Source organism: Monodelphis domestica, chromosome 2, assembly GCF_027887165.1.
Source record: "Monodelphis domestica isolate mMonDom1 chromosome 2, mMonDom1.pri, whole genome shotgun sequence".
NCBI lineage: Eukaryota > Metazoa > Chordata > Mammalia > Didelphimorphia > Didelphidae > Monodelphis > Monodelphis domestica.
In genome coordinates this window covers 302590273-302604651 of record NC_077228.1, presented here as the reverse complement: position 1 = coordinate 302604651, position 14379 = coordinate 302590273, and the positions used below count along the sequence as shown (strand labels likewise).

General features: G+C 34.0%; 1 protein-coding gene across 21 annotated transcripts in view; it reads right to left on the bottom strand.

Moving 5' to 3' along the window:
• Window positions 1–14379, bottom strand: part of MLIP (muscular LMNA interacting protein) — a 394551-nt gene that overhangs the window by 58619 nt on the left and 321553 nt on the right. For 15 of the 21 annotated variants that reach the window (XM_056818416.1, XM_056818418.1, XM_056818420.1 and 12 more), the window contains one exon: window positions 9131–9340. The exons of 5 other annotated variants lie outside the window; for them this stretch is intronic. In XM_056818416.1, coding sequence (XP_056674394.1) covers window positions 9131–9340 — 210 coding nt within the window. Of the gene's footprint in view, window positions 1–9130; window positions 9341–14379 lie in introns of those variants that run through there. One more of the 21 variants, XR_008916576.1, reaches the window with a different exon arrangement.

Sequence of the window (14379 nt, the reverse complement as noted above, 5' to 3'; positions counted from 1 at the left end):
CTTTGATTTTCATGAGTTTGTGTTTGGAAAGAAGAGAGCTTGGCAATATTTTGTGAAGCTTTCAGTAAGTCTAGTGATCTGGAGGATATATAAAGAGTTAAGGAATTCTAAGAAAGGATGAAGATGGTCCAAAAGAGTGACTTTGCAAATAGGCATCACTTAAATGTTATTTGTAAGATTAAAACAATAAAAAAGGAAATTTGGGATCATCAAAATCCCAGCACAACTTTTCAAAAGCAATCTAGCCTGACACCACAAATATTTATTTTCCTCTTCTTGTTCCCCTCCACCATCTCCCCATTCATTGGCCATTTGTAGTGTAGGTCCAAGATTATGTACATAAAGACCAGTGTATTAGTTGAATATCCAACTGCATTATTTAAACAATGGGCATTTTCAGTCTCTCTTGGATAATGCAATATTCCAGGGCTTAATGCAAATAGTATACACAATTTTACCCACAAGCATGAACATTTAGAGTATCTCATCACTTTTATGGAACCCTTCTGTCATTTGGATTCTTCCTTGGACATCATTCAAGATGAGGCAAAATTGTTTTGTCAATAATGCACTTGTTTTATTACTCTTTTGATATCACTAATATGAGGTTTCTCAAGACAAGTTGTTTTAGGAAATCTAAGGGAAGTGAAAAAAAACTATCTTGGAATTTGTGGTGGGGAAAAGGAGAACCAAGCATGTTCTGACATGCATCCTATATTTTGGAGAGAAGACATTCTCTCCAAAGACAAAAAGCTCAGAGAGGGTACAGAAAGGAACACAAAAGAAAGGATAAGAAATTCTCTAAGATGACATTCTAAAGGTTCAATAAGAAAATAAATGATGATGATTTAAAAGGAAATTTGTCTCCAAAGAGATTGATGAGGACATCAAATTCTCCAGTCAACTTAGCTGTGAAAATAGTGTTCAAGAAAATGGAAACAAGGGTAGGTAACAGAATACAAAATAACATCTTATAGGAAGAGTTGAGAATGCTTATGAATTAAAACTAAAAAAGGACAGCTAAGAATGGCAAACAAAACGTTTTTGGAGGTGAGAAGTGGGGGAGCTGGGAGCACCAAGGAAAAGAATAAGATCACTGTTCAGAGGATCTGGGATGGTGAAATTAACAACTGGAGAAAGGCAGAGATTTTCTATTCATTTTTATTCTGTTTTCACTGCCAAGAAATCTTTTTGGATTACAAAGGAATGAGTAAAAATTGCTAAAAGGTATTTGCTACCCAATATACATGAGGTTATAATAACAGAACATTCAACTGCCCTTAATGAATTCAAATGACTTGGTGCTGATGAATTTATACCCTTGAGAGGCAATGTGATGTACCTGGAAACAGGAAGACCTGAATTTAAATGTGACATCAGAAACTTACTAGCTGTGATCTCAGTATGTCCCTAAATAAGTCATTCAATCTTTCTCACTCTATTTCTTAATCTGAAAAAATGGGAATAATAATGCTCATAGCACTCATCTCCCCTTAAACTCCTCAATTACTTAATGCATTTGGAAAATCTCAAAACACTGCATAAATTTTTATTATTGCTGAGATAACTGTATGATGTTATGGTTGATCCATTGTCATTGATCTACAAAAGATTATGTTTACAGGTTTGAAGAAGGGCAAATGTTCTGATTTTCAGAAAAGTAAAGAATAAACTGTACTCTTCAACTGTGTGTCTATAAATTTTACTCTAATGGTCTTGACTTCAGATCTTAGTAACATTCTAGGCATACCATTAAAGCAATGATTAGCGAAAATCTTGCCTCTAACAACTGAGAAAAGGCAAAAGTTTCTTCCATTATAGCATTTAGCCTCTCAAGATGTCTAGGCCCTTTGGAAATAGCTATGTAATTCCCAAGAACAGGAAGAAGTGTTGGATAGTATTTCTTATGTCCTTAATCATCTCCCTCTATATTTCATTCATCCTTGGATGTGTCTAACTGCCCTTATACATTGCAAACTCCTAGCAGGAAGAATCTTGATTCCCCATTGTGTCCATAGGTCATCTGAGCATGGCACTTTGTATATAAATAGGAGCATGAAGACATACATACATACATATGTGTGTAGATATACATATAGATATGTGGAGAGAGATGTGTGTACAAACACATGCATATATATAAAAATATATTCACTTATTTTTCAAACATTGAATGAAATCTCATTTGTCAAAGGTTAGAGAGGCCTGGTGAAAAAAATAACTTCAAAAAAAATTATTGACCACAAAGTCTTAATGAAAACCCTACTTTTTGTTTTGTTTTGTTTCATTTTTTAATCTTTTATCTCCCATCTTAGACTCAATACTATTTATTCATTCCAGGACAGACAAGTGGTAAGCACTAGGCAATGGAGGTTAAATGACTTGTCCAGGATCACATGGGTAGGAAGTATCTGAGGCCAGATTTATACTTAGGAGGTCTCCAGACCTGGCTCTCTATCCACTGAATCACCTGCCTACTCTGATAACCCAACTTTTTAAAATATTGAAATTGAAAATATGTTCTTGTTGTCCAGTTGCTGACCATGTGAATATAAAAACTTGAACATTTTCCCCCTATTCTGCAAATAAATAGCTCTCTCTTTAGAGAGTTCAGGTAAAAAGCATCCAAGTTTCTACCTTGCTGATTAAACATTAATTCCTTATCTGGTAAATTAAAAAAAAACCTATCCCATCTAGCAGGTCAATAGCAAGGAGTTGTTTTTTTCTTCTTTTTCTACTCTATTCAAACCATCCATCCAGCAAATTCTGTGCCTTATGACCTATTACCAAGATATAAAATGAAGAGAGATGAGGAAAGGCAGAAAGAGAAGGAGAGAGAAGGAGTCACAAACAGGGTGAGAAACAGACAGACAGAAACAACGAGAGAGAGAGACATACAGAGAGAAATAGAGAGAGAAAGACAGAGAAAGAAATAGAGAGAGATACATAAACAAAGAGAAAGAAACAGGTAGAGAGAGTTGATTGAGATAGAGTTCAGGAAAAATTCCCATGAACCTATCAAATAAATAGCTGTGTTAAGAGAAGGAAAGGGAGTAGGTTTTAGTAATAGTAGTAAAAGTAACTAACATTTATATAGCACTTAATTTGTGCCAGTGCAGTAAATAAACACTTTACAAAGATACAAAGAATATCACATTTAATCTTCAGGATAGCTCTGGAAGTGAGATGCTATTATTATCCCCATTTTAAAGATGAGGAAACTGAGGCTTGACTGAGGCCATACTGATATTGTGTCAGATTTCCCTGCCTCTAGGTCTAGCACTATAGTAGTAGCCCTAGTAGTAGTAGAAGAAAAAGAAATAATAGTATTAATATTCTGTAATATCAGAGTGAGTGCTAAGAATCAGTAATCAAGACACCAACTAACCTTAGCAGGATGGAAGCTAGATTTGAGAATTTAATGAGGATAAGGACTATGAGAGAATTGGAGGAAGTAGAACAAAGGAAATAGAGAAAAAAGATGGAAATGGAAAGAGAGGCATTGACTATTCATGTGTTCTATATACCACATAGCAATTGTTTTATTTTCCTTACCTAAGGGCCCAGAAAGTAGGTTGGGTCTCAAGTGAGAGTCTTGCATAGGTACATATAAATAGTAATCTTTCTAAATGAATTGGATCCTCATAAAATAAAAATCTTGGGTCTTAAACTTTATATTAACTCAAATAATTGTGTTCTATCACCCTTGATGCTAGCAACATAGGGAGAGAAATACAAAAAGAAGGGAAATACTTTTATGTTAGGAAAATCCAAGTAGATTTGGAGTCAGAAGAGCTGATCTTGAGACCAGGCTCCCCAAGTACTCTGTGTGGCCTTGAGTTAGAACTTCTAACCCTCTCAGACTCAGTTTCCAATAATATAATTTAGGGATTTCTTGAAATCAGGTTTTAATTCCAAATTTAATTCAACAACCATTTAAGTGAGATAGCCCATATAAAATAAATTAAAATTCTATAGAAAGGACAAGGAAAATGAGTACCGACAATAAAACAGCTAGACAGGCAATGATTTTGAGATTGTGGTTTCAGGGAGTAGAGGAACTAAAAGCCAGATTTCAGGGGGCAAAACAGCAAGCAGGCATAGGACATTAATTTCAGTACCTGGCACAAAGCCTGTCACTTAATAGATATTCAATAAACATTTGTCCAATTAAATTGGATTCATTTTTAAAGTGTTAAGGCAAAATAAGGAAGGAAATAATGCAGCACCTGGAGGTTACATCAAAGTCAAATGAAAATTGTTTTCATTTTTTTGTTTGTTTTTTTTTTTAACCAACATAGGACAGACCTTTATGTGGCTTTTTCAGAGGGAAGGCTCTAGATCAGGTCTCTGGATAGATAGATACATACATAGACAGATAAAACAAATAAACTGTATACAATATAGTTGGCTTCCTTAGTAAGTTTTCATATTTTATTTGAAGAATTTTAAGACATAATTATGAGAAGGGTTCAACATTATTATGAGAAGGCATCCATGATTTTCACTGTACTGCCAAAGAGGCTAAGAAGTAGCTGCTTTGTGGGGAAAGGAGAAACTAAAGATACTAGAAAGAAAGCTGATAATAGCAAGAACAAGGTCAAAAAGGAATAAGGGAAGAACTTGAAAGAATGTTCATTCCTATCCAGTAATGAGCAGTTAGGGTCATCTCTTCCATGATGGAAAGTGAATGTTTTCTATGGCATTAAGTAAACTCTACCACTTTTAGGAGTGAAGAGAAATAATCCATGGAGAATTCCCTAACGGATAGGGATATTAAAATAATCCCAATAGGATAAAGTACCAACATAAGGCAAGGTGTAAAGCTGAAATGGACAAAAACTAAAAGTAGCATATGCATCAAAAACTGAGAAATACTGAGGATCATAACAAGGTCTGAGAAGAAACTTGTGCAATATAAAGTCTGATGGTAAGGCTGAAGTCATTTGTTAATGGACAAAAATGTGAGTATTTATATTATTTGTTTGGCTTCCATTGACAGGTATATTCTTAAATAGTTTTTGCCACTAGCCATGAATCGCCAGTTCCCCTTCTTTTCTTTTGATCCATACCCCACCATCAGGCCAGGATCTTTCAAAAGTCATTAAATTAGATCTTTGTCCTATTATTTCCTTCCTCCTCATCCTTCTAATGCATGAGCCCACATTCTGCATAAAAGTTGGAAAATAAAATAATCCTCTTCTTCTCAGACTACATAGAAATTTGAGAAGAAGGTTAGCAGGCAGAGTTTATTCTGAAGTGACAAAGAGGGAAGATGAAGGGATCTATCTCCTTAGTAAAGTGGGAATTAAGGTTATCTGCTCCGTGATAGAAGGGAAAGAGATGGGGTTTGGGGGAATAGTCACAGGGTGGATTATACTAAGGAACTAACAAGAGATGGATCAAAAGGGTTGATAAGAACTGTTTGAGGGTCCAGTTAAAGTTAGATGATAAGCATTTATTGTGGACCAAATTAGCAGTTACAATCTATTCTCTAGCAATGCACTGAGCAATAATAACAAAAATAGAGAGCAAAATAACCAAAAGGTCAGGGTTAGTCAGGCAGGAATGGCAAAAGCCAAGGGAGGATAGGACTCTAGAGCCTTTGGGGGAGACTCTTGAAGTGGTCTAAACTGAAAAAAGAGTAATTTCACTCAAAAATGGTTTATCCTCTAGCAGGCTATATTTACATGCATGCCCTTATTCTTATAGCCAGGATCAAATAGCATTAAAGCAGCATTTAACAAAAAAAAAAGATATTTCTAACTTTCTGAAAATAAAGAAACATAATCAAGTGTAGGGTATGAACATGAACTACTAAGAGTTTTTTTGGTTAAGATATTTTCTTTCTCAGCAAAGAATGAACTGACCTTGATCACATTTTTGAGTATGGGAATAGCTTCCTATTCAATATCAATAAGAGCCAGATACTAAAAAGCAAAGGAAATACTAAACCATTTGTGATGACGTCCAATCCTCTAATACCCAAATGATTCACATCTGATCATTTAGTACAGCCTAGAAAACTAATTAACATATGAACAAAAGGTTGACAGTCTCCTTTCTGAACAGTTCCTGAAAACACTACTTAAACATCAAAGGAATGCACAATCAAAATTTATAAAAAGCTCTAATAGGACTTGTGGTAAAAAGGCTGAAAGGGTTAGAAGACCAATTCCTGTCTTAGACATGTACTAGATCATGGGCATAATCATGGGTAAATCACTTACAATCCCAGAGTCTCCATTTCCTGGTTAGTAAAATGAGAATAACAATACCTGAACCATATACTCCACAGGATTGTTTGAAAAAAAATATTTCCAAATCTTGAAACCTACAAAAATGCAAACTCTTTTATTCTTAGAAGTATCATCATTTATCAGTTATGGAAATTGGGGTTGTTAGCATAAATGTAAACCATCAAATCTTGAGGCAGCTATGTGGTGCAATGGATAGAGTTCTGGGCCTGGAGTCTGGAAAATTCATCTTCAGAGTTCAAATCTGGTCTTTGACACATAATAGCTGTGTAATTTTGGGCAAGGCATTTAACCCTATTTCTTCATCTGTAAAAATGAGTTGGAAAAGGAAATGGCAAATCACTCCAGTTTCTTTGCCAAGAAAAAAACAAAATGGCATCATAAGAGTCAAACACAACTGAAAATGACTCAACAAACTTCAAATCTGATTTTCAAAAAATTTTTTTAATTATGTTTTTTTGGAAAGACTTGAGACCAGGATATAAGAACAGACAAAACTTCCAAGATGCCATTAACCTATCCTGGTTTTCCACCTGATTCTTGTATTCATAGAGAAAAAAAAATCTTTACAAGGTCTTTCTTTTATTTGAAGTGACAATCCAAGTGGTTATGTTTTTCATATCTATCATTTTTTATGGTCATGCCTAAGCTTTAGAACAAAAGTGCCAACTTAATATCTAAAACATTGTTGAGTACAACCTGAATTAGATTGAAATATAGTTGGGAAATACTTAACAAAATAAATGAAAATACAAAGAAACATAGATAATGTGAATTTGAGGTTTTCTTTAATCAATATGTCTCCCAGAGGAATCTTTATGTGCATTTTAGTAGCATTTGTTTCTATTTCACAACCATGTTTTAGATGATCTAGGCAAGGCTTATCAACTTTCTTAATTTTAAAGGGAATAGTTACTTGTGCTTGTACTTATTGATTCAGTGTCTCCTGACAAATGACAGTGATCAACCATTCATTTTCCTCAAGTGGACAGGGCCTTTAGCTGATGTAAAAAGGTCATATTTTATAGGAAAAGAAAAGGATTAATTGCATTTTTACAAAAGGATCCATCATAAGTTGTCTGTAAATAGTCAGGTACATAATACTATTTAATATGTGGGTAAATTTATAAAAATTAGATGTAAACACAAACTTTGGAATTTATATCTGCTATATCAAGCATATTACTCCTGCAATTGATGATGTCATGAATTATCCACAGTGGTCCAGTAATTCTTTTCTAAGCCATACCAGCAAGTACTATGAATTTATCAGTAGATAGGGTCTTGAAGATCATCTAAGTCCAGTTACTTCACTTTACAGATAAACAAACTGAAGCTCAGAGAGGTTAAATTATTTGCCTAAGTAAGTAGCAAAGCAAGGTTTTTAACTTCGTACTCTGACTCCAAATTCAGCATTTTTTTCTATTGTTCCAAAAATTGGGACAGAATCAGTATAATGCCCCAAGGAGTGTCAAGAGAATAGGGATGATACTGAAGCAATAAGTAATTTCTGGTTTCTTTCCAGAACTTAATATAAATGATTCTGCATCTGTTTTTCTTGCCTCCATTATATTTCTCATTAAGTACTAAGTGCCTCACTCATTTTAAAAATGATTTTGCTGCTAATGGTAAGAAATATATGCACATAAGGAGAAAAATTAATGTTAATTTATCTCCTACATATATTTGAATGAGGAAGAGTTTTTAAGTTTTTTTTTTAATATAACCATCAACTGAAATTGCAAGTACCTCTTTGTCAATGCATTATTATTTAAAGAAGCTTTTAAAGATAATTTGGTATTAAAGAACTGAATAGTTATTCTCTAGTATTATTATTTTTAGAATTTTTTCTTGGGAAAATAATGCAAAAATGAATTTTAATGTTGAAAAAATGACTTAAAATAATTTTTTTCAAATATTGATTTAAAATCTGCCATAAGACCTATCTCCAAAAGAGATCATTGAAAGAGGAAGGGGATCCAAATGTAATAAAAGTATTGTTCTTTATGTAGTGGCATAGAATTCAAAAGAAAGGAGATACCTACCAAGTAGGCAATCAGTATAGGAATATAATAAAACACTATTGAGCCATAAGAAATTATGAAAGGGATAGTTTTGAAAATAAAACCTTGGAAGACTAGGAAGAACTGAGGTAGAATGAACTACGTAGAACTACTGGAATGGCATTTATATAGACAATAATATTATAAGTGGAAATGACTTTGAAAGACTTCAGAGCTCTGATCAACACAATGACTAACCATGGTTCTAGGGGTCTAATAATGATTCTTCCTGACAGAGAATAAGAGTCAAATAAAGAAGGATATAAATATTTTTGGATACACCTAATGTAGGAATTAGTTTTGTTTGACTATGCATATTTGTTACCACAGTATTGCTTCTCTTTTTCTTTTTCCAATGGATGAGAAAGTGAAGGGATGAGAGAAAATAAATGCTTGTCTTAAAAAAAAAAGAAATATTGACCTAAGATATATCAAAAACTATGCTTTTAGTGAATTTAAATATTTCTCATGTGTCCTTTTCTACCACATTAAAGGTTTAGGGTTTGGCGGGAGGAGGGGAAGGCAGGAATTATCAGTCTAGATTTGGAAGTTTCCATACTATATAGAACTCCTAGTGTATAAACCCTCATTCCCTCCCTTCTAACTTAAAATCTTACAGTGTTGCCTGGGGACACTGAGAACTTATTATATGCTCAGGGTCACACAGAGAGCATGTAGCAGACACCAGACTTGAACCTTGAGCTTCCTAACTGAAGCTGGACATCTATTAACTATACCACACTGCTTCTCATTTAAGTTTTAAGTAGCAGGAAATATAACACCAAGAATTTTTCAGTAGAGGAGGCTCACCTTATTATATAATCTGTTGTGACTGAATGAAGTAGGAGAATTCACATGTCCATCACCCAGAGAAACAGAGGACAAATGACTAAAAGGTCCAGGGGTAAGACAGTCAGTATATGAGAGGTTTTGTGGATACAACAGTGATTTAGCAGGAGGAAATGGTTTAGTCTTATAGAGAGGATGAAGAGGTGTAGCATCATGAAGAGAAGTAACATCCTAAAAGGAAAAAAGGCATACAGGAATTTATTAGTGGATAAATGAAAAGTAAATAGAATAAGGTCCAAATGTTTGATAAGACATTTTGGAAACTACTATTACAAAGGAAAAGGCCTAATATAGATGAGATCTTCATAATAATAATGGGAGGGGAGAGATAAGTGAAAGGAGAGGGGGATAAAACAGAGAAGAAGCATTTATTTAAGAGCCTACTATATTCCAGGAATTATGCTAATTGCTTTTTAAAAAACAAATATGTTATTTGATTGTCATAATAATCCTAGGAGATATGTGCTATCATGACCCCCATTTTATAGTTGGGGAAACTGAGGTAGGCAGAGGTTAAGTGATTTATCCAGAATCACACAGCTAGTAAGAGTTGGAAGCTATATTTGAAATCAGATCTTCCTAAATCCAAGTCCAACATTCTATCCACTGCACCACCTAGCTGCCAACATTTGTCCATGTAGCATATGTTTCCATAGAATAGTATTTGGTCTTAAGTATTATATTTAAGTACTATACTTAATTATCATATAAGAATTATTTATCTACTTGGAACTAAAATAACTAGAGAGAGTGTCAGAAGTAAAGAAAAAAATCTGATTCAGTAGCAGTCAAATCAGAGGGGCAAAAATCTCTTCACAGCAAAAAGAACAATAAAAAGAATGAATTAATACACAAAAGACTAATTACAAAACATATTTTGAACTTAGAAATAATTTTCAAAGGGGAAGTCATTCTCTATCTTGTTCTGAAATATTTGTAGCCCCAGAGGGTCAAATACCAATAATTAGGCTCTAGTTATTCCCAGAGTTCACCACTTAGCTAATGTGAAAAAAATCCCAAACCTCTCTCTGCATCTTGGACCAGACTGCAACAGGGGAACTAGTATAAGAATGGTGTAGTTTTGGACTCCTACAAGTCTTATTGAATACAAGCTTCCTCAGGGCAGGGAAATTTCTTTTTGTCTTTTGTTTATTTAGTGAATGCTTAATAGAAACAGTGACTTAACCTGTGATTTCGATGGAATACAAAATTTCCTGATAATGAAATTCTCATAAAGAATGCAGATCAACATTCCCTCTGTAATTTAAGAAGTCTTAATCTGATACAGTGGATAGGACATTGGTCTGGATTTTGGAAGACCTGAGTTCAGATCTAGACATGGAAACTTGCTAGTTGTGTGCCCTTGGACAAGTCACTTTAATTACTGCCTGCCCCTCAATCGTAAAATGAAAATAATAATAGCACCTTCCAACTACTTATAAGAATGAAATCTGGTATAGAGTAAGTCTTTAATAAATGTCTGATCCCTTCTTCCCTGAGAAGTTCAATGACTTTCCCAGGATCACAAAGTAAACATTTTTAGAGGTTTTTGAAAGCTCCTCTCTCTGGTTTCAAGCCCTTCTCTCTATCTACTATAGTAATTGCTTCTTAGTAATATTATCAGATGAAATATTTGAAAAGATCTTGGCAAAACTTAAATATTATATAATTATTAGATATTATTATCTTGTATAATTATAATATGTTTGTTGCTACATCATATGTAATATGAAATGCTTGCTAGCTAATTGATTTATTAATAGGAAATTGCTTAGCTTCAGGTCAAATTAGGATTTACTTGAGCCAATGGCAAATCTTACCTAATTAACAAGAGCCTGGAACAAATATTGAGCCCTAACCACAAGGCTCTAAGGAACTTTTTAGAGAAAACTCTGCATTGTTTCAAGTATCTCCAGGGTTTTATGGGTGTACCAGAGCTTGCATCATTGGCCTTTGGGAGCTAGATCAAACAATGCAGAATATTAGATTTGGAATCAGCAAGACCTTAATTTGAATTCTGCTTCATACACCTTGGCTAATAACCTCTTCATCCTCTAGTCTCCTCTTCTATAAAATGAAATAGTTGGACTAAATAGCCCACAAGTTCTCTTCAAGTTCAGAACTGAGTCTATAATCTATTCAAGCTATTCTATCTTCTATTCCTTATTTAAAAATGTCTTTGCTAACATTCTGATTCAACCTAAAGTATCTTTACCATAGAAAATATGCATTTAGAGCCAATACACAACTAATTTCCCCCTAAAGTTCTATTCTTATATTTCAATAAGCCACACAGGATCCCTGGGATCTCAAAGTCTAGCCATCAAGTGGTTAATTTTTTTTGGATACAACAAACTGTCAATTACAGCATAGAAAAATAAAAATCTGCATTAGAAGGAATTTGAGGTAAGATTTCTGGAAATGTCACTGTCATTCTCTACCACCCCTATTAGTTAGTACCTTCTTCTTACTTCCAGTCCAGCCCCTGTGGCCATTAGCCTGGGAAACAATCCCTATGGAGATAAGACCTGGAAATTGCTCCTAAAAACATTGAAGCCCCTAATTCTTCACCAACCTGCATACTGAAAATACAGAATAGAAATTTCTTGACACCAAAGTATGTAGCACTGTCAAATGGTTCAACATCAGAAGCAGATGTGCCTCTTCAGGGGAAAGAACCTTAAGGAAGATGCATTATATCTACTTTGTTCCTGAATCCTAAGAACCATCGAACCTTTCCATTTAACTTGGAGAAGAGATCTAAATGTGTTGCTTTCCCCATTAGAATGTGAGCTCTTTGGAAATAGGGACTATCTGCTTTCTATTTGTAGCCCCAGCATTTATAACAGCATTTTGCACATAGGAAGTAACCAAGATACATTTCCTTTAAAAAATCCATTCATTCATATACCTACAATTTTGGATCTATAGCTGGAAGGTACCTCAGAAGCCATTTAGGAACCACAACTCCCTCATTCTCCAGATTAGGAAACTAAAACAGAAGTTAAGTGACTTTTCCCAAGTTGACAAAGCTAGTAAGTATCTGGCACAGGATTTAAATCAAAGTAAAAAATAGAAGGAAATTAAATTTCCGGCCACATAAAATTACTGAGATATTTGTAAAAACTTTGGAAATTACAATACAATAATTCTAGCTCTCTGCTCTGTTAACTTTTCCCTCTTCTACTTCTTCCATGAGAAACACAATAATAAGCAATATTTAGTTTCAAATGAAAGAGAAATTTGGTCTAAAATGAGAACCATTGCTCATAATGACATAGAGCTTGCAGGTAAAGTGAACCTTGAAAATTATGTGATTGGTATTTATTTTTATGAAAACAGAATATATAATAATAGCAAAGCAAATTATTGGCATGGCACATTATGTTAATCTTCCACAAGTTTATTACTTCCTGGATCACTAAACTTCTTTGTCATGAATTTTTTTTTCATTTTTAGCAGTATGATTTTTATTTGGGAATTCTTAACATTTGATATCAAGCTCAGTTCTTTCTTATGAGTAAAAGGATAAAATGAGATTGAAGTCAAATGAGATGTTTTGGGTGTTTTTCCCCGAAAGAAGCTGGCTTCTTTCCCATGCTAAAAGGATGGATATTTCTTGATGAGCAAAGCAATGATATTAGTGCCTCTCAGCTATCTGTGCAAATCTTCTTAATTCTGCATTCAAGGATAATACATCAATTTTTGCCATTGAATTAAAATCACAGAATTTTCATTTATAGAACGCTCTTAGTCTTTATTAAGTCCAGTGAGGTAGGCACAACTTTTCAGGAGCACCACTCTGAGGTGCTTATTGTATATTTATACTCTTCACTGTGCAAATTACTTATAGTGACAATAAGTTTCTTCCCCATCCTCTTCAGGCAAGTCCTAAAAATCAGGTTTAATTAAGCTGGGATGCATCTAAGATAGGGTTTAATAAAACTAACTAACCCTACCAAACCTTATTAATTAGCTAACAAATAACATAATAGGATTGACCAACCTTCTTATTTTCAACAGATGAAGCACCTGAGGTCCATAGAGAATATATGGTTTTCTCAAGATCACAAAGATGATCTAGATAAGACTAAAAACCAGGTTTCCCCAAGTTCCCCTAATTAGAACAGGGCAACTAAGATTTTGCCCCAGGGTACATTATTTAGAGACTAAAGACAGCACTTGAATTTTTCCAATGTTGAAAAACAGAGCTTAGCAACTAATTAGACATAATGACTTAACATATTAAGCTGTCAAATTATAAACTAGGGTGGGCTTCTTCCCATACTTTCATTCCAACACCTTTGCAAGAGCAACATAATACTACCATCCTGGAGTTTCTCTTTCTATTACAAAGTGGCATCCCATCTACCCCTCACCTGAAGGCAATCTTAATATTATTAGCCTCTTTAAAAGCTTTTAGGTCTTGCTTGAATGACAAAAATTCCTGTCACTCCCCTGCTTTCCACCCAATGCTCTTTCTACTGTCCACTATATTCATTTCTTAAAGATAATGACCAAATGCACAGACCTTGCCTCTAGGACTTTATAAATGCACTGTAAAAACTTCCATCAATCATCCATCTACACAAGTACAAACCTGCCTGCAATTGACATCCCACCTAAAAAAGCTTCTGGGCAGTTGACCAGATTGTTCATGTTTTATCCCAATATTTTTACAGTTTTGCATAAAATCCAATTTCATATCTCTTTGAATGAAGTTGAGATGTGAAAAAATATTCCTATATCAGTGAGATGCATACCTTGTAGTAGATTTTGATAGAATGCTTTAAAAAATTGAATTTATTATCTCTGCTGCTCATTTACTTGAGAATTTTCTTCTTAATTATAAAAATTCATAAGGCAAAACTCCTAACTTCAGTAAAAATAAAATTTACTTTTAAGCTTAATTTTAAAAAGGAGGAGGGATTAATTATTTTTGGTAATCATAGTATCATATCCTGCAAAAGTTCAAGAAACTTTGAACTCACAAAGCTGATAATTTCCTCTTTCATGACCAAAAAAGCTAGCAGTTCTCTCTACAGAATGAATAAATTAACCTGGTTCTGTTTGTGATGAGAAATAGAGATTCCACAGAATATGACTCTGAATTGATAAAGGAGTCTGGATCTAATGGATTTGGGACATTGAGCATCAAAAATCATAGTGTTAGCTTTCTGAAGCTGAGCACCTTGCATTACCAAAGGGCA